This window comes from Hibiscus syriacus, unplaced genomic scaffold (assembly GCF_006381635.1).
Source record: "Hibiscus syriacus cultivar Baekdansim isolate YM2019G1 unplaced genomic scaffold, ASM638163v2 tig00109972_pilon, whole genome shotgun sequence".
Lineage (NCBI taxonomy): Eukaryota > Viridiplantae > Streptophyta > Magnoliopsida > Malvales > Malvaceae > Hibiscus > Hibiscus syriacus.
Window position 1 is genome coordinate 1,281,498 of NW_024062543.1, and position 22,320 is coordinate 1,303,817.

Here is a 22,320-nt window from a genome sequence, read left to right on the forward strand (position 1 = left end):
CTAGATAGTTAATTTTTATTTCAATAGCAATAAAAAAATATCATAATTATATTTGAAATTTATAATCATATTTGTAAATCTTTATTATAATTTTAGATATTTTTTATTTTCAATAAAACTAACGGGTTTCTGTCAATATATATATATATATATATATATATATATATATATATATATATAATGAGATAATAATATAACAATATATCTCTTAACACTTTAATTAATAGCGATTTGAGAATAGACATTTGAGAATAGAACGGTAATGAATTGTCACATTCATAGTTAACAATGATAGTTCTGCACGCTCTCTGTGCTTCCCTAGTTATTCTAGCAGGTGTAACATTGTTGATAAATATGTTAAAAATACTTATTATCTCTACAGATCTATATATATATTTCTTACAATATAATGTTTCCAAAGAAATTTAATAATATATGATCAAAACATCACCATAATAATGATTTAAAAAATGATTAAATGATCAAAACATAATCAAAATGATAGTTAGAGCATCTATATGCATAATGTACGCAAAATTTTAAATACGAACTTTGAAATCGAATTCAAGTATATAGTTGGATAAAAAAAGGTAAATGAATCCTCTAGGATTCCACAAAGAAACCTTGCCTAATCTACCATGCATGTTCTAATTGTTCACTGATCACTTTCCATTATCCATTACAACCTTCATCAAACCTGATGCCTATGAGCTCGAACATCCATCTTCCATTTCGAATCATATTGTCGACAATCCTCCAACTTAACCAGTTTGAACTCGTAAACATACTTCCCAAATTCCCCTCTCTTTTTCTCGTATCCAGTCACTTGGTACAACCCTTCATAAACAAACTTGTAGCCGGAGTCATTAGCACCGACAATGCTGGTATACTTCCGTATAACCCTAACAGGTGTTTTGTCATTCATATTATTGATCAATGCTAGGTTTCGCCCATCGAGGGTTTGATCTTTGTGTTTGTTTCGCTTGCCGTAGCAAGGGTTGTCACCTTCGCCGCAGTAGGTAATCTCGTCGGACGAAACTCTAGCATTGTCGAATCGACCCGAATCAACAATGCTAGTAGCCCAGGTTTTGCCGAACACCGATGTTACAACGTCTATTCCCCTGTGGAAGTTGTTGTGAAGACCAACGATGGATAACTCGCCCCTCCAATGGAACTCATGGCCGATTTGGATTCCGCTGATGCATCCTATTTGCCCGGTGGTGTTAACCCATTGACCAGAAACTTCCATGAGTTTTGCTACTCTTATATGGAGCCATATGCCGTTACATTTCCGAGCTTCTGGGCTCAACCCATGTTCTTGTGCGATCATGTCCCGCTCCTGCTTGTTCACCAGTAATCTTCTGAAAACTTTCAGAGCTCCATTGATATTTTCTCGACTCTTATACCATTCTGGAACGAAAGTTTTCTCTTTTTCAGAACAAACTTCTTGGGGATGATGACCCTTAACAAGGCGCACGTTTTTGTGGACGTGTTTTGCTTGCTTTGGCTTCGAAAAAGGTCCCTCTTTTACTGGTTTCGGATTCGATCCCACCATTATTAATCCTGGTATACCACCAAACCACCCCGAAAGAACGTCAAAACCCCAAAACCCACAAAAATAACATGCAAGGCTAGGGATTTAGTGAAAAGACTTGACCAATGATTCCATTACAACAGTAAAGAATAAGTAAACTGTAAAACAAACCGAAACCCACAAAAAACATACAAAGCTAGTGATTTCTAGAAGAAGAGAGCAAAAGCTACAGATGGAGATGGAAAATGAAGAGTGTAGGGCTAAAATAAGCATGCAGAAAATGGTACCATAAACAAATAAAAGAATCAAGGTTTATAAAGAAAGCTTCAATGGCAAAGTCTTCAGCTGTAGTATCCAAAAAGGAAGAGTGAAAAAGAAAACTTACCTGGAATAGCTTTTGCAACAATGGAGGAAACTGGATTGAAACAGCGGGACTTCAGGGTTAAGAAAGAAACAATGCTAGCACGTTTGGTTATGGTGTGAAGGCGGTTAATAATGTTGAAGTGGGAGCTTGATTTGAGAATGGACGGTGGTGATTGAGTGAGATATGCTTTGGTTTTTTAACGGAGAGCCTGGCTGTCACGTCCACACTTAATGGGAGTACGGTTTGTGTATTGTTTCTTGGTCCATACGCTTCCGCTATCAAATCCAGAAATCCATTTTTTTACTTAAATATCACTTATTTTAAAATAATTTCCCACCTTACTCTATATTAGATTATTTCTAGAATTAACACTTTTTTATCACATTGAACAAAAGTATATTTTATACTATCAATTACCTTTTATGAAGAGCGTCTTATAAAAATCATCTTTTAACTTGAGCTTATGTCAAAATATGATAAAAAGATAGACTAAAAATATAAAGAAAATTATATGAATTTTCTCTAAAAAATAAATGTATATGATATATATTAAAGATATACAGTTGCACAAGTACAAATCATTAAATAAATACATGTTTAAAAGATTATATTTAAATACTTAAAAATATATATGTCTAAATAATGTAAGATTAAAAAGATTCATTCGACTCGTACTTATACAAATATGTGTCTTTAATACACATCATATATATATATATATACATAAATTCGTATTAGACTAAATTCGTATCACTTTTTTATTTTTTGTCACACTTTTTTTTTCTCTCATTTTACCTCAACATTTGTTTGTATTTACCAACCCATAGGTAGAAGACGGGTCCTGCATGGTATGCTTTCAAAAGCTTTTTCATATAACGGGATAAAAAAACAGACAAAAAGAATAAATATAATTTAAAATATTTAATAATTTAAAACTTTTATGAATGATGATGTTAGTTAATAAAGATGTTACTAAATTTTAATAATTTATTTATTTTTAATTCTAAAATATATCTAAACTTATTTCTTTTTATTTAAAAAAAAATAAATTTTTAACAATAATACTAAACCATTTAAATTTCATATTTTTCACAATATTTTTAAAATAATTCTTTAAAAGCAAAATGACAAACGAAGCCGAAAAAGAACAAATTTGGGAAAACATTGACATCTATGTACAGGTAGCTACCCCTCGGCTCCAAAATTGTCCTCAGCCTGCTCAATCCACGTAAGGTTTAATATATATATATATATAATTATAAAATATTAAAAGATATATAATTAGATTATTAATAACATATCTGATGAGTTTTGATATAATATTATATTATTAATAAAAAATATAAATACAATATTCAAATTATATAGGAATTTTAAAATTTTAAGAATATAATCTTTCCCGTCTCCTTTTCGAACTATCTCTAGAAATATTTACATTTTTACCATCACTTCTAACTTTATTTACATATTAACTAATTTAGTGATCTAGTGATCTAAAAGATTATTGTTTTTGAGGTCTTAGATACAAATACTTATGCCTACAAAATATGTTATTAATAATTAAACAAATTTAAACAAATATTATTTTATAATTATATCAAATTATTTAAAAATTTATTTACATGTCTAATACATTTATGCGGAAGCTATTATTGTGGAAAAACGATTTCTCCCAAAATTTTAAATAGCATACAATTTAAATGGTGCTATCTTTCGGAACTAAAAATTTATTATAAAGAGATTAAAGTATTGCTATTTCTTACCAAAAAAAAATAGTTTTCTTTAATTGAGAGAGTATGATAAAAAAAATTTAAATTTTTTTTTTTAATATTATCTAATACTTAAAAAATCATTGTCAGGAGCCAATGTTCTCCTTAGCTCTCATGAAGTTTTGCCCATGATTATTCTTGTATCGTCTTTTTATTATTTTTATTTAGTCGATAACATTAATTTTAATGTTGGTTGTTGACAGTATTTTAATGTTAGTTGTCCAATGATTATTAGTTTTTTTTTTATTTTTTATACTTCGTTCTTTCTTTCTTTTTCTTGAATTCTTTTAATTTTAATTTGGAATCTATGTCTTTGTCGCAAAAATTTTTCTGCTATTGTGGCGTACGTTTTCTATGCTCTTGTGGCATGAACTTTATGAGTTTTGGTACGTTTTCGTATACATTTACGATTATTTTGTTGCTCGCACAGAAACACTTACAATATTTGTTTTTTGATTTGTTTGTTGGTGATTAAGTATTGTCAAATCTCCTATTTGGTAAAAGGTTGTTTGTCTATATTGTAATACCATAATCTGGTCCGTTTCAATGTTCGGATGATCATAATGTCACACGGAACCACCTAAGTGGCTAATCATTTTTTAAAACACCATAAGTTTATGAGACGACATTAATAATAGTCATAAAATGCTTTTACAAACCAGAGCTAAATCAAAATAATAAAATCTCAGAGTTTACTTATACAAATATAACAAAAAGGGTTTTATGAATACATATGCCCACTACAAGTAACAAACAATACTTTGTAAGGGATGCTGGAAATCCTGCTACGATAATGCTCCTTGAACGACTCAATATACTAACCTGTGCACGGAAACACATTCTATATAATGAGCTCACAATCTTAGTGCCAAATAAATAACCCTATTATATTACATGCATCCAACAAGTAAGCATGCTATAAGTATGGTTATGAACATTGCATACAACATCACAATAACAAGAGTAAGCATCATGGTATAGCTTGGGGTCACTTAGCATCACGAAACTCTTCCCCTCTTTGCTTACTAAGAAACTTAGGTAAGACCTAGGTCACACATCATTAGCGTTTCTATATAACGCGAGCTGAGTCTGAGTTATATAGCATCGAAAACTCACTCGGCTAGTCTACTCCTATAGAGTACTCGGGATATAGTCGGGTTATTTAGTATCGGCACCTCGTCCAACTAACATTCATAGTGCTCAAGCACTTACTTGGATTTATCCGAGTAATCTCTTACTCAACTAGACCAACATCGTACACAAGTAACTCGGGTGTCCTCAACGTTTTCCCGGACGAGCATTAAGCAAGGCATAAGTCTTATGTAATCTTATCTCATAAAGATCTTATGTTATCACACAATTATTAAGGGTTTCACTTGAAATCAATTTAGAACGTTTCTCTCATCAAAACCCTTGGTTTCGTCATTCTATTCTAAGCTAGGTTTATAGCCTAAAATTCTACTATAACACAAGCTGAGTTCGGGTCATATAGCATCGAAAACTCACTCGGCTAGTCTACTCCTCTAGAGTACTCGGGATATAGACAGGTCACTTAACATCGGTACATCATCCAACTAGCATTCATAGTGCTCAAACACTGACTTGGATATATCTGAATAATCTCTTACTCAACTAGACCAACGTCATACACAAGTAACTCGGGTGTCCTTAACATTTCCCCGAGCGAGCATCAAGTAAGGCATAAGTCTTATGGAATCTTACCTCATAAAGATCTTATGTTATCACACAATTATTAAGGTTTTCACTTGAAATCAAGTTAGAATGTCTCTCTTATCAAAACCCTTAATTTCGTCATTATATTCCAAGCTAGGCTTATAGCCTAAAATTCTATGAGGGTATCGATATTCCTTTTTGAGTATTGATATTCCTCTCACGTGGTATCGATACCAATAATTGATTTGATGTTTGGAAAACTACTTTGGTACCAATACTCCTATATAGGGGTATCGATACTCTACCCTAGATATCTATACTCCTACAAGTATCGATACCAAAATAACATACTATAATTTGATCGAGTCATCAAGTATCGATACAAGTCCTCGAGTATCGATATCAATTGAGAAGTATCGATACTCCTTGATGGGGTATCAATACTCTCTTCACTATCCTTCTATTTTTTTTTCACGATGGGCAGTATCGATATTGATCTTCCAGTACTGATACCCTATACCTAGAAAATTATATTTCATTATTTTAAAACATTCCAAAACCCTCTTAAGGTATCCCAAGGCCCAAAAATGGTGTTTAAAGATTACGTAGAACTTTAAGGAACATGAAATATTTATACTTTACACAATAATAACAATAAATCCATGTTTCCATGCTTAAACCCCCAAGTGCACACAAATGGCTCATACACCCAAACATGCATCAAAACTATACATGTTGATCTACAACCAGTAAAGAAAGGTTAATAGTGTGTTACCTTGCAACTATGAGCCAGAGAAACAACCTCAAGTTCACCAAGCACTACTTTCTCATTTCCTTTGCTCTTGGAGCCTTCCCCCATTTCTTTCACTAGAATAATATGGAATGAATCATTGACCCATCGAATAACTTAGGAGAGGTAGAAACGTGATTTAAACCTTAAAATGAGTTAGAACCACTCTAAGATTCTAAAACCTAAAACCTCTTTAAAATCTCATCTTAATCATCATACCCAAAATATGAGAAAGTGTGTTTAAAATGGAGCGCTAGGAGTGAAGATTACCTTTCTTACCTCTACAAAACTGGAATGAGAATGAGAGATACCAAAACTTTCACTTTTGCTTAAAATACTAAAAGAAGCAGAAGAATATGTTTTTCCTTACTTGACTTAAGTTTATTTAAATGATTTTTAGTCTTTAGGTAACTTTAGGGGTAATTTACAACTTTAGTTATTCTCTTTATAAACCCAATTCAAAAAAAAAAATACTCTTTTCAAGTAGATGAAAACCATGTCACCTTCCCAGGTTGGAGTCTTCCCAAGGTCAAAGAAAAGATAAAATTTTGTTTCTCAAAAGGGAATATCACATCACCTCAATGCGCTTACCAATACTTGCTCAAAAAGAAAAATGGGGAAGAGTTACGTAAGGAAACCAACAAATAAGTATCACCAACTTTTGCTAAAATGAAAGTCTTGATTCGATCTTCTAGAAGTCAATTGAGGATTACGAGGAAGAAGTCAATTGAGGATTACGAAGAAGAAACCAAAGAGATTTGACCAGAATAGACATTAGGTGGTCTTCCTAATGTGTTTTGACAAGGCTAGTAATGGGTTGTCATCCTAAGGAATTTTGACAAGATTAAATATTGGGTTGTCTTCCCAAGGAGTTTTAACAAGACTAGATATTGAGTTGACTTCTCAAGAAGTTTTGACAAGATTAGATATTAAGTTGACTTCTCAAGGAGTTTTGACAAGATTAGATATTGAGTTATCTTCCCATGGAGTTTTGACAAGATTATATATTGATTTGTAATGGTTTTTTTATTTTTATTTTTAAATGCACTCGGGTTTACCTGTAACTACCAACCTAATATTCGAGGCGTTATATATATAATTAGAATTGTGTAGTGAAACATCATGCGAGATAGTTTGCTTCTCTCACTACTCCTCATGGAACATCTCATTCAATATAGACAGTGAATTTTTATGAAGATTACTAAGTTCTTTTATATCGATTGTCATTCTTAAGGGAATATTTCACTTTTTCTTCATATCTCTAAATTTAATATATTTATTTTTATATCCTTTTCGTGATTATTGTCCTACTTTTTATAATTAAGTGTGATATAATTGTGATTAATTCATTTATTTTTTTAATAAAATTCAATTCTCATTGTAAGAAAAAGTTAAAGATCGTAAAGCATTATACTTCCATGAATTATGTTTAAAAATTATATAAAGACTTTTCAAAGTCATTTTTCACATTGTTAAACTACAACTAAAAAATTCATCAGTCGCCTTCGTTTTATTCATCTTCTAAAATTGTAGTCACTTTTTCACGAACAAATTTATTTTAGTGGTTAAATGAATCGTTATTATTCTTAGAGATTATTGATTTTAGCATCAGTTGTTGCAGCAGGGTGATTGAGTATTTATTGTCAAATGGTTGAGAGTATTAAAATCAAATATTACTTTGTAATCACCTTAGCTTAATCAAAAAAATTGTAGTCGCTTTTATTTTTTTCTTCTTTTTCTTTAGAGTTTGTGTCATTTGTTATATACAATATCATTTTTTCTATTTTGTTTAGTCGGCGGCGAAATTGATTTTGATGTTAGTTGTTGTCTATTGATTTTCTTTTCTCTTTATTTCTTTTTAATTTTTAATAAGAATAATTATACCTTTGTGGCACATTTTTTTGGTTTTTGTAATAAGTTTTTCGTTTTCTTTCTCAGTCATTTGGTTGGTCTTTTATTTAATTTCCTCAGGGTGGGATTTAACGACGTCATGATTGATCAATATGACGCTTATTTGTAGTCCTGTTGATCTTTTCTATTATGGACCCTCTTATTGAATTTGGATGCATGATTTTACGTTCATGGATAGTTTCTTAGATGCTCTACTCTGATTTACGGTTATTGATAATCTTTTAATAGCTTAATCCCCTTTTGCGATCATCTACTGATGCAGATTTATTCATATATATTTTCTGTTTGAGTCTTTTGGTTAGCCTTTTAACCTTTTCCTTGAATAGTCCTTATATGATCTAAAGTGATTAGTTTCAATGTTATAGAAAAATGTCCAAATTGTGTATTTAGAGTAAGATGATAATTGTAAAATCTTATTGTAATTTCAGATATTTTCACTTTTTAATAATATTTGCTACTTCTATTAAAACAAAGTTTTATTCATGTTTTGGTCATCAAATTTTAAAAAAATAATTAATCATTTGTTCTTGTTTTAGTTATTTAATCATTAAATAATTAACATGTTATGGCAAGACATATTTTTTTTAAATAATGAAAATATCCTAAACTTTTATTCCATTTTTGTGAGAGAAAACACAATGATTTCTTTTTAAAAGATGTTTTTTGGATTTGATTTATTAATATTGAAGTGTCTCACTTCAAATCTCTATAGTCGAAAGGTGAAGAAGAACGAGATAAAATATATAGCATAATTTCAAGCTGATCGGATGATAGAGATTGTAAATTGAAATTGTATTTTTTAGTGTAGGGACGAGTTTCTCAAGTTTTGAAAGATATTAGAAAGATCTAAATTAGTGGAAGTAATAAGTGAATTCGTCGTTATTTTGAGTGATCATAGAAAAAACCAAGAATGATAGTTTCTGTGGCATTGTAACATAAAGATAAAATTTTTAGGGTCCGTTTGGTTTTAGAAACTATATGTTATTTTCATTTTCATTTTCATTTTCTTATAAAATATAAAACATTGAAGAAAACATGTTTGGTTGTAAAATTGAAAAATGATTTTTTTTAAATGAAAACAAATATAAGTGAAAATATAAAAACATAAAAAAGATATTTTCAATATTTTAATTTTTTTTTATTTTTTTTAAAATATGATATCTAGATTTTTTTTAACTTAACTTACACATGTTTAAATCATTCAAACAATTTTTTTTGATTTAATGATATTTGAAACCCTCAAACTTTTGTAAAAAAAAATAATATAGTCCCTACATTTTTTTACACTCAATGTAGTCCTTAATTAAATTTTGTAGTACTTTTATATTTAATGTATTGAATATCTTAATAATTGTTTATATTTTAATCTAAATGCATTTTTTATTTTTTATTTTTAAAAAAAATCTTCAAACTTTATAAAATAATCAATTAAGTCCATCTACCACATCATCGTTCATCGAGTACTGTCACAACAGTATCGTGAACTATCAGATCAATATTGTAGATTACCATTTAAGTTTGTGAACTATTATATAAGTGTCATGAAAATCAACGTTTGATTCCACTATTTAAGAGGTTAGATTATTTTTTCTAAGTTTAATGATCATATTTGGTACAAAAAACGTTCAGAGACTACACTAATTATTTTTCTCAAAATTTTGAGAGTCTCAATTACCACTAAACATATTTTTTATGTTAATGACATTTTTTTTGTGCTATTGATTATAACAATATTTTTGTATATTTTTAAATTTAATTGATGTTAAATATGCATTAACATTATATTCTTATTATAAACTAAACTAATTTTTTTTATGAAATTTCCTATCAATTTCATTATTTTATATTTACATAATTCACATGTTAAATTTATGTAATGATTTTTTAAATAATTATAGTTTAATTTAATTATTTAATATTTAATATTTATTTTTTTATTTATATTTTAAAAATTAAGATACCACATACATTTGTACTATTTTAGTTTTGAAATCAAGTTTTCATTTATATTAACCAAACATGTTTTCTAATTTTCAAAAAATTGAAAATGAAAACTATCTTCTGAAAATAAAAATAGAAAATGAAAAATATTTTTTAGAACCAAACAAACCCTAAATTTTCATTTTTATGGGAAAAAATAAATAAAAAAAGGAAAAAATAGGTGGACAACATGTGACTTCCACATTGAAAAAAACATTTATTATCAGCATTAAATTGTCTATTTCACCATGTTTTTTTAGGTTCGAGTGATATAAAAAATTTGAGTGATCAAATATAAACTTTTTAAAGTTTAAAGACCGAAACATGAATATAGTCAATGATAAGTGATGAATTAGTAGTTTTACCTTTTCACATTAACAAGTTTTTTTTGAACACAATAACAAGTTCCATTAAAAGGATTAGACCTATAATCTAGGGGTAAAGTACACAAATAGCATTCGATTATAGGGTATTATTTTATTAAGTCCATAACTATTAAAAATTATAAAATTATTCTTTGACTATAGAATATTGCTTTGTTGAGTTCATCGATTATTAAAAGTTACAAATATGATTACTTGACTATTCATTATGTTCTAAATTCGTCATTTTCCATTAGAAAATTAAAAGTTGTCTAAGTTGGATGTTAACATGATTACTGAGATATAATAGTCATTTAAGATTCTATGATCAAATTTTATCACATCATAGTCAGTCGTTTAATGTTCAACTTAGAATACTGTCATTTTTTTAATAAAAATGACGATTTTAGAACATAATGAATAATCATGTGAATATTTTATAACTTTTAATTATCAAATGACTTAATAAAATAATATTTTATAGTCATATGACTATTTTATAACTTTTAATAGTCAAATAACTTAATAAAGCAATATCATAAAGAATCATTTATATACTTTACCTAAATGACTAAATTTATCGTAAATATTTTCATGGAGGGTAAAAAGCCCACATATCACTATTATTTTTTACTGGAAGTAAAAAAGAATTATTCTTTGATACGAATCAAAGCATTTTAATAAATGGGCCGTTGTTGAACGGTCAAAATATTTTCGAAAATTTGAAAATCCATGCAGTAACAATAAAGAAAAACGAAACAAGAGAATCCTCTGTCAAAGTTTTTAAAAATTGAAAGCACACTTTTCAAATTTCAAAGTAGATCTTCTCTCAGATCTGTTTATTCATCACCATCTCTTCATATTATTTCCCTCACTGTAAGGCTCCATCCTTTCTTCCCATTTTTTTTCTCTCTTTGATGGCTTCATATGTTTAAATTTGATTGTAATTTTGAAGGTTTTTTTTGTCCAAATTCATTGTGGGTTTATCTTAAAATGTTCATATCTTATCTGGGTTCTTCGTGTTTCATGCTTTCGAGTATATTTGTATGCAATGTTAATCTCTTTCTCTCCCTTGGTTTCTGGGTGATTTCACCAGAAAAGTTTAATTCATTTTTTGCACGATACAATATGGTATCAAATCTAAGTACTCTGGCATGGGCATGATTTAGCTGTTACCCAAATTTTAACTTCGTCTTATGAATTTTGATTTATCGGAGTGAATATTATTCAGTACTGGTACTCTAGTTTTTTACCTGAATGATTATATTAGCAGCCAGCAAATAACTGTTTCAGTTCAAAATTAAATAATTTCTACGGATTCGTTTTATTTAGTATTTAGTTCGTTATGGATTATCCTTGGATTGGTTTATCCTGTCAGTTTCTGCAGTAATTATTGACCGTTACGTGTTTGGTGATATTTCTCAGTGAATGGATTATCTTCCTGATGCCATTGTCCAGTACATTTTGTCACACTTCAACAATGCTCGGGATGTTGCAGTTTGCAATTGCGTATCCAAGAGATGGAAGGAGTCATTACCTTACCTTAAGAGTCTCTACTTTCCTCGTAACTCCTTCGATGGTTACTCCGGCAATGATAGCCCGGATGTGGTAGTCTGGAAAATGCTTTCGGAAATTGTGTGTTTAGAGGAGCTTGTTGTTTACAGTTCATTCACCATTTCAGGTATTGCTTCATGGCTATCACTGGTGCATTCATCGCTCAAGTATCTTGAGCTCAGAATGGATAATATAACTGATTACCAGGCTTGTGGTGATAGTCCTTCCAAATTGGACTGCATTAGTGCAGCCAAGAATTTGGAGTCTTTGGAGTGTGCTAATGGCTAACCCACCCAAGTGGGATGTTTTTAAAAACCTAGAAAGCCTTGAAATTGTTGGAGCAAGGTTGGAGGATCCTGCATTATCTGCTGCACTAAGTGCTTGCCCTAACTTGACTAATTTAGTACTGCTTGGTTGTGAAGGGGTTAGATCATTTTCAGTTGCGTTGCCGTATTTAGAGAAGTGTAAGTTGGATTTTTATGGCTTGGGGAACTGTTCCCTTTCTCTCACTTGTCCGAAAATCGAACTCCTTGAGGTGCAAGGTTGTAGTTGGATTCGGGTTCGAGAGACAACATGCCTGAGGAAGCTTTCAATTGCTAACAATACTGGTAACTATTTCTCATACGTGTCTGGTATGCTTTTCCATTTTCACCTAGGAACTAGGAACAACTTGAACTTGAAATTTACCTACTGGTTTGCTTTGTGATGCATTTAGGCAGAGTATACATGGTGGACTTTCGGAAGCTTTCAGCCCTTGAATCCTTATCGATGAGGGGTGTCCAATGGTGTTGGGATGCAATAAGCAAAATGGTAGAGTGGTCTAGTGAGGTGAAGCATCTCTACATGAAGGTTGAATTCACGGGTGATTTGGAGTCCCTTTTGCCCTTTCCAGAAGTCGACTTTGTTGAGTTTTTTAATAGCCATCCCAAGCTGCAGAAGTTTGATATTCATGGAGCCATGTTTGCTGCTCTTTGCCAGAAAAACAGCCTGAAAAATGTAAAGATATAATATCATAGGCAAAGCAGTAATGCAGTATTATCGTCAGACTCTTTTGCCGAATTATATACTTTCAAGGTTGAATATGTGCTTATAAGTGAAAATGTGTTTGCAGGTAGAACAGAGCTTTGTGATTCCATGCCTAGAGGAAGTTGTGGTCCACGTAAGATCACCACTGAACGCTGAACAGAAAATGAGCACTCTAGAGTCCCTTTTGAAGTATGGGAAAAACTTGAAGACGATGGTAATAAGGATTCTTCAAATGAAGAGCAATCATAGCAGCACAGATGATTTCTTCGACGATATATGCTGGCTTAGGTATATGAACCGCAAAATAGTTCGAATAGAATAAAGATTTACAGGACTGAAGAATTTTGAATGCTAATCTAAGACGGTTTGATTCATGATGATTCTCATGAAGATACTTTTGAAGTTTCTAATTTCATCTATAATGTTATGTAATTTGACCTCTTTATCAATCAACTGAATTGATGATTGACCTATATCTGGTTTCGGCTTTATGTTAGTAAATGTTGAAAAAACCCTTTATATGAAAAGAAACAGGTTTTCGAATTTCGTCTAGCAATTGACGTTTCGGTAAGCATCTTCCTTTTGAAGAACTGCGTCAAGTTCCATACATACTACCGTTGGTTGCCTCATTCACTGCCCTCATTTGTGCTTCTCTAGCTCAAACTCAGCACCCTATAAGGAAATAAGCATAATGAAGCAGGTTCAAGACCGAAAGCCATCCAATGTCAAGCTTTGTCTCAAGCCCGGTTATCCGGTTCGGATTCGGTCTGCAGTCGAAGCATAAAGCATTTCCATTCTCCAATACTAACTGTTTGGACTAACTAACAACAAAGTCAACAGTCCAAATTATGTCAAGTTTAAACTTGAAACTGAATCCAAAATTTAAGCATATTACAGGCACCAAAATCAGATTTTTACCTTATTCTCCGATTCAAAAAATGTAAATCATTTTTGAGCATCTGGGTGACAGCATCTCTGCGTTTATTTTTCTCATCATTAACCCACAATTACCTATACAAGCCTAAAGGACAGCGAATGTTGGGACGCCACGTGTCCAATCATAATTGCCTCGACTATTGGCCCCGCATAAACCACGAAAATCAGTGACAGGTTGCATTTAATACAAAGCACGTGGTCTTTCCCACAGTAAACGATGTGGTCGCATCGTAGCCGTTCATCTTCTCCCACTGCCATAGTTCCCGCTTTCCCACACAAATTTCAGTTTTGTTCTACTTCTTATATTTTTGTACCCATTCCCTTTCCACGCGCACTTTTCTTTTGCAAAATCAATTATTAAAGTCAGATTAGGAATGACCCGACGTACTTAAGATTTAATTGTGGTTTACATAAAATTTTATAGATTGTTCATCAAGAATGACGACGGTAGAATTCGAATTTGATCTTATAAATTTAAATTATTGAAGTTAATTAAAAAATTATTTAATAATTGATTATATATAAAAGAAAAATGAATTTGTATACAGACTTAGTCTTGTGTTTGAATAACATATCATATACGTTTAGATTCATTTCATTTTATGTATCATCATTGTCATTAATGTTTTAATTAATTTGACGAGCACTAATAGTTCCATTTTTACATATTGATTATGCTTTTCCTTAATGTATTTCTTGAATTATCAACAATGATATTATTCGAAGATAATGTAATATAATACTATCCAATATTTAAGAAATATCAAATCATCATTTTTAATTATTTTATTTAAAGATGTAGATTACCCTTTTTTATAAATGCATTACATTATGAGAATGGAGTTTACAAAATTTTGAATGACGCGCTACTGAAAGAGAGTGGGAGAGGGAGAGAAGGGAAACGGTTTAAAACGTCGACGTCTTGGAATAAATTGGGTTCCTCCTCGTTACTCGGGGCTATTTCTTTCCCTCTTCAGTGACAGCCAGCCCCATCACTTGTCAACATCCCACCTCGTTTTCCATTCAAATCTTAATGTTTTTATTTTATTCCATTATTTTCATGATCATTCACAAATCCTTCATGTTTTATTTAAGAAAAATATATATAGAATTTCACGGGAATACGGTTAAAGAAATCTTTTATTAGAAGTGTTAATATTTTTTAATATTTACGGTAAAATTTTATTAAAAATATTATTTTTTATCGGAAATGTTAATTTTATTAACTAATTTCCGGTAGAACTCGATATTAATATTTTCGGTAGAAAAAAAATTAATGTTTTATATAACGCTTTTGTAGACACTAATTTTTTGCCCAACAATACTATCCTCGTATTTCTCGGTAACAAGAATAACAACCAAGTCAAAATACTAAATCAAGGCATTTGAGTCCAAGTGGGACTCTAAAACTGAATAAAGGAGCGTTTCAGTTTGAATAGGACTCTACAAATCTATCTAAAAATAGCCAGTTTCATGGCTATAAATTGAGGCAAAAATAAGGAGGAAAAGGGGGGAACGGAGATCAACCCATAACCAAACTAGAGAGTGAGGGAAACCAACAAGACACGAGAGAGGGGATACTCATCTTTGGACGATCTTCACCGAAAAGAAGAGAGGTCGTCGGAAATAAGGTGCCGAAGCTTCATCTCCAGATCCGCATCGGCCTAGTCGACGTTTGACAGAGCAAGTGCCTGATTCAAGCTCATAAGGCTACTGTTGGAAAAGTGATTTTCATAACCTTAAGCTTAAGGTTATATGTATGTTCTGGAACGCATAATTTAGTGGGAGGGGACCCACAAGCTAATAACATTGATTTGTGTATATTGACGTGTTTTCCCTTTAATTATTGTGTTTTCCCTTTAAATTTGTTTGTGTAAATTGAAGAGTTTTGGATTTTCTAAGGGTTAATCCTTGTTTAGTCATGCCATCTTTCAACTTCATTTATTTTGGTACTTTTTATTGATTGGTTTATTTATTTATTTATTTTTACTAACGTTTATTTATCTGTTTTATCTTTTTATTATATTAATATTTTTTTTTCTTTTTTTTATATATATATTTTTTAATCTAACAATATTTTTTACTTTAGGGATACTTTTCAACTAATCAAAGGTAAGCAATTCGAATCGGTTTTTTTTTAAATTCTAATTTAAATTTTAATTTTTCGCAATTAAGACAACTGATAAATTAATTGGTACCGAAAGGGCGATTCAAGGGTGCTAATCCTTCCTTGACCGTAACCGACTCCCGAACCCGATACGTTTCTGGTACAACGCAGATCAGGAAAGATGGTGTCCGGCCCACCTAAATTCGTTTTAAAGTGGTCGGTGGCGACTCCAATCCATTTCCCTAAGTCGAAGCCCAATCCCGGGGCCCAACCGAAAGACGGTTGCGACAGCTTGGCGACTCTGCTGGGGACAGGTAAGTGAGTCAGGCCGAAATTAATTTTCGGTTGTCTTTTTATGCGAAAATGGTAAATTTAAATTTAAATTTATTTATTCGATTCCAGTTATTTACCTTTGATTATTTTTCAAATAAATAGTTGTACTAACATTTTTTTATGATTTCAGAGATTTTTTGAAAAGTTTCTATCTCAGGTGCTATACCCGAGCTCCGGACCCTATTTAAGTGGGGGTAAAAGCGACGCTTTCGTGTGAATTTATTCACCGTGCGGGCCTAGCAAGTAGCCTTCGGGATTCATGTACCTTATGTCTTCGTGTGAATTTATTCACCGTGCGGGCATAAGGGAATGTTTCCTCTCGAGTTTAACTTAGTCCACACAAGCTTGTAATGGGCTTAGGACTAAGGGTCTGGCAAGCCCAAGGGGGCACCAGCAAGGAGAACTCGAGTACCTTTTTAGAACCTAAACCGGGAGATTATGGAGAATTAGAGCCCACCCCGAAACCTCATTCCAAACCCTAGGTTGCTTTGATTTTATTTCCTGCTTTACTTTTTGTTCAAAGCATGTGAACTAGAAATGTATACGGTTAGGACTAGTTCAAAATTAATATGCGGGATAGAGATCATGTCCGGGTAGGAATCATAAGCATGTGGGGTAGATATCATGTGGGGTAGGACTTTTATTTTCATGATTGTTTTTTATTATTTTCACCTCACTAACATTTTTCATTAATTGTTCTCTTTTGTTTTGTTTTCATCATTCGCATCATTTAAACGAGGTGTTGATCCACCAAAAATGTGTTTGTTAAACATAAATAATCTGCATTAATAGACAAAGGAGTTATAATACAAAGAGATAAAAATCTCAGAAGTCCAACCGTGATCAAAGAATACTCAGAGAAAAAGGTTGCAGGGGCAAGACGAGGAAACGGTTACTGACCCGGAGAGTCCTTTCGAAAATTACGAGAACAAGATGGTGAAACCCTAGCTAAGCCGGAGACCATCATTGATGAATTCCAAAAACAAGTCAACAAACTTCGGATGGAGGGCTCCAATGGCACTTTCGTTTGGAACGAGCTCGGCATAGAGTGAAGGCCGGAGATGCAGTCATTCGAGACTTTTTTTGGGGCAAACAACTCATCACCCGCACAAGTTTAGCCAAAGGAACCGGAATGGTTCGACAGGATATTCAACCGGTGAAAAAGCGGAAGACGAATCAACTTTCCCAAGGTTGTGCGGGATCTATACCATCAAAGAGTTTTTTGTCTCTTCAGACGTAACATTCTTGTCCCCAATAAGGATTATTCAGGATAATAGGCACATTTTTCGGATCAATGCCTCGGACATTTCATGCATCATGCATTTAAACATTTTGCATTTTGTTCATTTCTTTACATTCACATTAACTATCTTCACATGTTTCATAAAAAATGGGAACATTTCGACCCTATTCCCATGACCTACAAAGAGCTCTACAAATAACCTTTTGACACACACATGTGGTGTCACCATATCCAGGGAAATCCATGAAGCCCCGTACCCCATGTGGTATGATGAGAACGCTCATTGCGAAAATCATAGCGGAGTCCCAGGGCGCACTATCGAGAATTACTCCACAATCAAGAGAATCATACAGAAAATACGTAACAAGAATCGGATCGACTTCAACAACTTGAGGGCATCCAAGTGAGGAAGATCATTTCATCATTTGAGGCATTCTGTTTGAATCTGTTTTTTCATTATTTCTCAAGTTTTTGTAAAGACTTTTAAAGAAGTTTATGTTACTTTAAAGATGTTAAGCAATGAATCACATTTGCAAACTTGCAATTCTTTGAATATCATATGAATTAAGAAACTATGTAAATGGTTCAAAGTTACAGATCTTTGACGCAGTTTAAAACAAGGATTTTGACCTTACCCAGAATATACCCTCAAATACTGTACCCTGCTCTTGCGGTTAATCAATATAACATTTTCTTTTCATATGGTGCGGACAACATGGGGCATCCTTTTGCATATGACATTATTATACTTTTTATTTAAGACGTTCAGTGATGATAATGATCTTCACAGATGGAATAGTCGAGCAGGTGAATCTAGTTTAGGTCAGTTGCTTGGAAATTGAACTCTAAAAATGAAATTTTTTAACTTTCAACAAAATACCTAGACTATAACAGGTTTTTCTTTACAATCTTAAGAAATTAAATCCGTAAAACTGAGCTATTCCACTAAGGCAATTGGTTATAGAGGAAACTCGAAAGCCCTGGCTTTATGAATAGATTACATTCAAACCATGACATTGTTCGAACACTTGGTAATTCGGTGTTTGCTCCACTGCTTTTGTCAGGCTGAAGACTTTGTGATGAGATGAACCCTTCAGTTAACTTGATAAAAGTGATTATAATATTAAGTTGTCTCTCTAAAGCAATTGGTTAAACGCCCTGGCTTTATGGATTCAGCTAGCCAGATAACGCGGCAAATTAAATCAAATTTATCTAAGCAAAAAATTTTCGGTAATGATGGACTAAGGGAGTCAAGAAACACCTGTTATAGTCAATTTCACATGAGCACTCAAGAATTTCATTTTTAGACCGATATTTTTGCACTACCTTTGTTAGAGGAGCCTACAAAGCTTGAACAAATAGAAGATTTCAGAGGACTGAAATAAAAGGTCTAGTAAGTGATCATGCTAGTTGCGTCATTTTGTCCGCACTCAATTGAAGTGCCAAAGCATGTTGTGATATTTCAAAAAAAATGACATTTTTTTTACCAAAACCTTAGAAAGGAGGCCAAGCTAAAGCCAACCCATCCATTTGAACGCTGTTCAAAGAGCTGTAACTCTGAAAACGTTAAAAGAGTCATTGATTCCTTTGATATTCTTTGAACTCACGTTTATAATTTGATTCAATTGCGAATAATATTTTACAACATTTTTATCGTTTTCTCTCCTGAAACAAGAAAAATGAGAAAAACATTTTCAAACAGAACAATCTCAGATATGAAATGTCTGTAAAGCCCAGGCTCGAGAGGCAAATGGGGCACGATCAATTCCATGGACCAGATTGGCAGACAAAGCACGAAGAGATAACACATAATTCATTCATGTTGCATGCATCTTAGACATAATTAGGTGCATCACATTCCTCATTTTAGCATACATGATTTTTGCAGCTTTTAGAGTCAAGGATACTTGATTCGTAAGCGCCTTTAAAGAACGATGGTGGTTGCTTAGCTCGGCATCAAGAAGCTACCGATTGAAAATTTTCTCTCGAACTCACAATTTGCTCGAGAGTAAATTTCAACTTCTCAATGAAGGATCTTGAATCCAAGACAACACAAGCTCAACTTCATGACGAAGGGGCGGCTGATTGTCAACAAACAACTTCTCAATTTCAGAGCTAATTTCAACTTCACGACGAAGGGACCGCTGGTTGTCAATAAACAACTTCCCAATTTCAGAGCCAATTTCAACTTCACATCGAAGGATATTGGACTCCAGACAACGTATGTTCAACTTCACAACGAAGGGACCGCTGGTTGTCAACAAATTTTCCCGATTTCAGAGCCAATTTCAACTTCACAGCGAAGGATATTGGACTCCAGACAACGCAAGTTCAACTTCACGACGAAGGGACCGCTGCTTGTCAACAACAACTTCCCAATCTCAGAGCCAATTTCAACTTCACAACGAAGGATATTGGACTCCAGACAACGCAAGTTCAACTTCACGACGAAGGGACCGCTGCTTGTCAACAAAATTTCATTCAGAATCAATTTCAACTTCACAACGAAGGATGTTGGACTCGAGACAACACAAGTTCAACTTCACAACGAAGGGACGGCTGGTTGTCAACAACCAATTTCCCGGTTCCAGAGCCAATTTCAACTTCACGACGGAGGATATTGGACTTGGAACAATGCTACTTACTTGGATTTCAACTTCACGACGAAGGATATCCAATTCCAGACTCAACTTCACGACGAAGGGGTCACCAACGGTTTCAACTTCACAACGAAGGGAATCGTGCACACAAGCAACATCCATCTTTAGATTGGATTTTAACTTCACGGTGAAGGATATTCAACTCAAAGAAGGAGTCTCTGTCAACACACTTTCCAGTTTCAGAGTCAATTTCAACTTCGCAGCGAAGGATATTGGCCTCGAAACAACGCAACTTACATTGGATTTCAACTTCACGACGAAGGAAATCCCATTCTCAGGCTCAACTTCACGACAAAGGGGCCATATACATATACAACTTCACAACGAAGGGTATCATACCCTAATAGGTTGACCTTACTTCACGACGAATGAGTCATCTGTAACACATCAACACCAAAGTCTTCAGGTCAAGTTCCACCTTCACGACGAAGTATCTTGAGCCAGAAGACGATCCAGGAGTCACTTGCCAAAAGCTTTGAGTTTGATTTCAACTTCACAACGAAGGATATCGTACTCAGAAGTTTCCAGTTCAACTCGACCTCACGACAAGGGAGTCATTTTGTGACTCAATTTAAATTAACAGATCAGTCATTGCATCGGATTTCAACTCTACGGCAGAAGACGTTCGATATGGACAAAATTTGTGTCTTTTTATCTTTGTCCTATTTTTCGTTCCACGAAAAAGGACAAAGAGGGGCAGCTGTAGACACTAATTTTTTGCCCAACAATACTATCCTCGTATTTCTCGGTAACAAGAATAACAACCAAGTCAAAATACTAAATCAAGGCATTTGAGTCCAAGTGGGACTCTAAAACTGAATAAAGGAGCGTTTCAGTTTGAATAGGACTCTACAAATCTATCTAAAAATAGCCAGTTTCATGGCTATAAATTGAGGCAAAAATAAGGAGGAAAAGGGGGGAACGGAGATCAACCCATAACCAAACTAGAGAGTGAGGGAAACCAACAAGACACGAGAGAGGGGATACTCATCTTTGGACGATCTTCACCGAAAAGAAGAGAGGTCGTCGGAAATAAGGTGCTGAAGCTTCATCTCCAGATCCGCATCGGCCTAGTCGACGTTTGACAGAGCAAGTGCCTGATTCAAGCTCATAAGGCTACTGTTGGAAAAGTGATTTTCATAACCTTAAGCTTAAGGTTATATGTATGTTCTGGAACGCATAATTTAGTGGGAGGGGACCCACAAGCTAATAACATTGATTTGTGTATATTGACGTGTTTTCCCTTTAATTATTGTGTTTTCCCTTTAAATATGTTTGTGTAAATTGAAGAGTTTTGGATTTTCTAAGGGTTAATCCTTGTTTAGTCATGCCATCTTTCAACTTCATTTATTTTGGTACTTTTTATTGACTGGTTTATTTTTTTTTTTACTAACGTTTATTTATATGTTTTATCTTTTTATATATATATTTTTTAATCTAACAATATTTTTGACTTTAGGGATACTTTTCAACTAATCAAAGGTAAGCAATTCGAATCGGTTTTTTTTTTAAAATTCTAATTTAAATTTTAATTTTTCGCAATTAAGACAACTGATAAATTAATTGGTACCGAAAGGGCGATTCAAGGGTGCTAATCCTTCCTTGACCGTAACCGACTCCCGAACCCGATACTTTTCTGGTACAACGCAGATCAGGAAAGATGGTGTCCGGCCCACCTAAATTCGTTTTAAAGTGGTCGGTGGCGACTCCAATCCATTTCCCTAAGTCGAAGTCCAATCCCGGGGCCCAACCGAAAGACGGTTGCGGCAATTTTACCGGAAATATTAAACATTTTCGATAGTGCCCAATATTAACATTTTCGGTAGAAAAATAATATTTTATGTAACGTTTTATCGAAAATGTTAAAAAAATATTAACATTTCTGATAGTATCTTTCCTTAACTATATATTAAGCCTACCACACCTAAAACATCCCAAATTTTACTAAACATAAAAGGATTTTATTATTATTTTTCTCTAAAGAGAAGAAAACAATGGACGGGCTTGGAAAAAAAGGAAAATAATGGCAGGAGATGGTTAAATAATTAAATAATAATAATAAAGAGATTTTTGTTTT

The 22,320-nt window shown here is 32.9% G+C and overlaps 1 protein-coding gene and 1 pseudogene across 1 annotated transcript; one reads left to right on the forward strand and one right to left on the reverse strand.

Annotated features, from left to right (window-relative positions):
* Nucleotides 1-691: 691 nt before the first annotated feature.
* On the reverse strand, nt 692-1,555 carry LOC120211303 (YDG domain-containing protein At5g47160-like). The gene has a single exon (XM_039209876.1). The coding sequence runs from the start codon at nt 1,553-1,555 to the stop codon at nt 692-694; it is 864 nt and encodes a 287-aa protein (XP_039065807.1).
* Nucleotides 1,556-11,806: 10,251 nt separating this feature from the next.
* Nucleotides 11,807-13,305, forward strand: LOC120211254 (annotated as a pseudogene).
* Nucleotides 13,306-22,320: the final 9,015 nt, after the last annotated feature.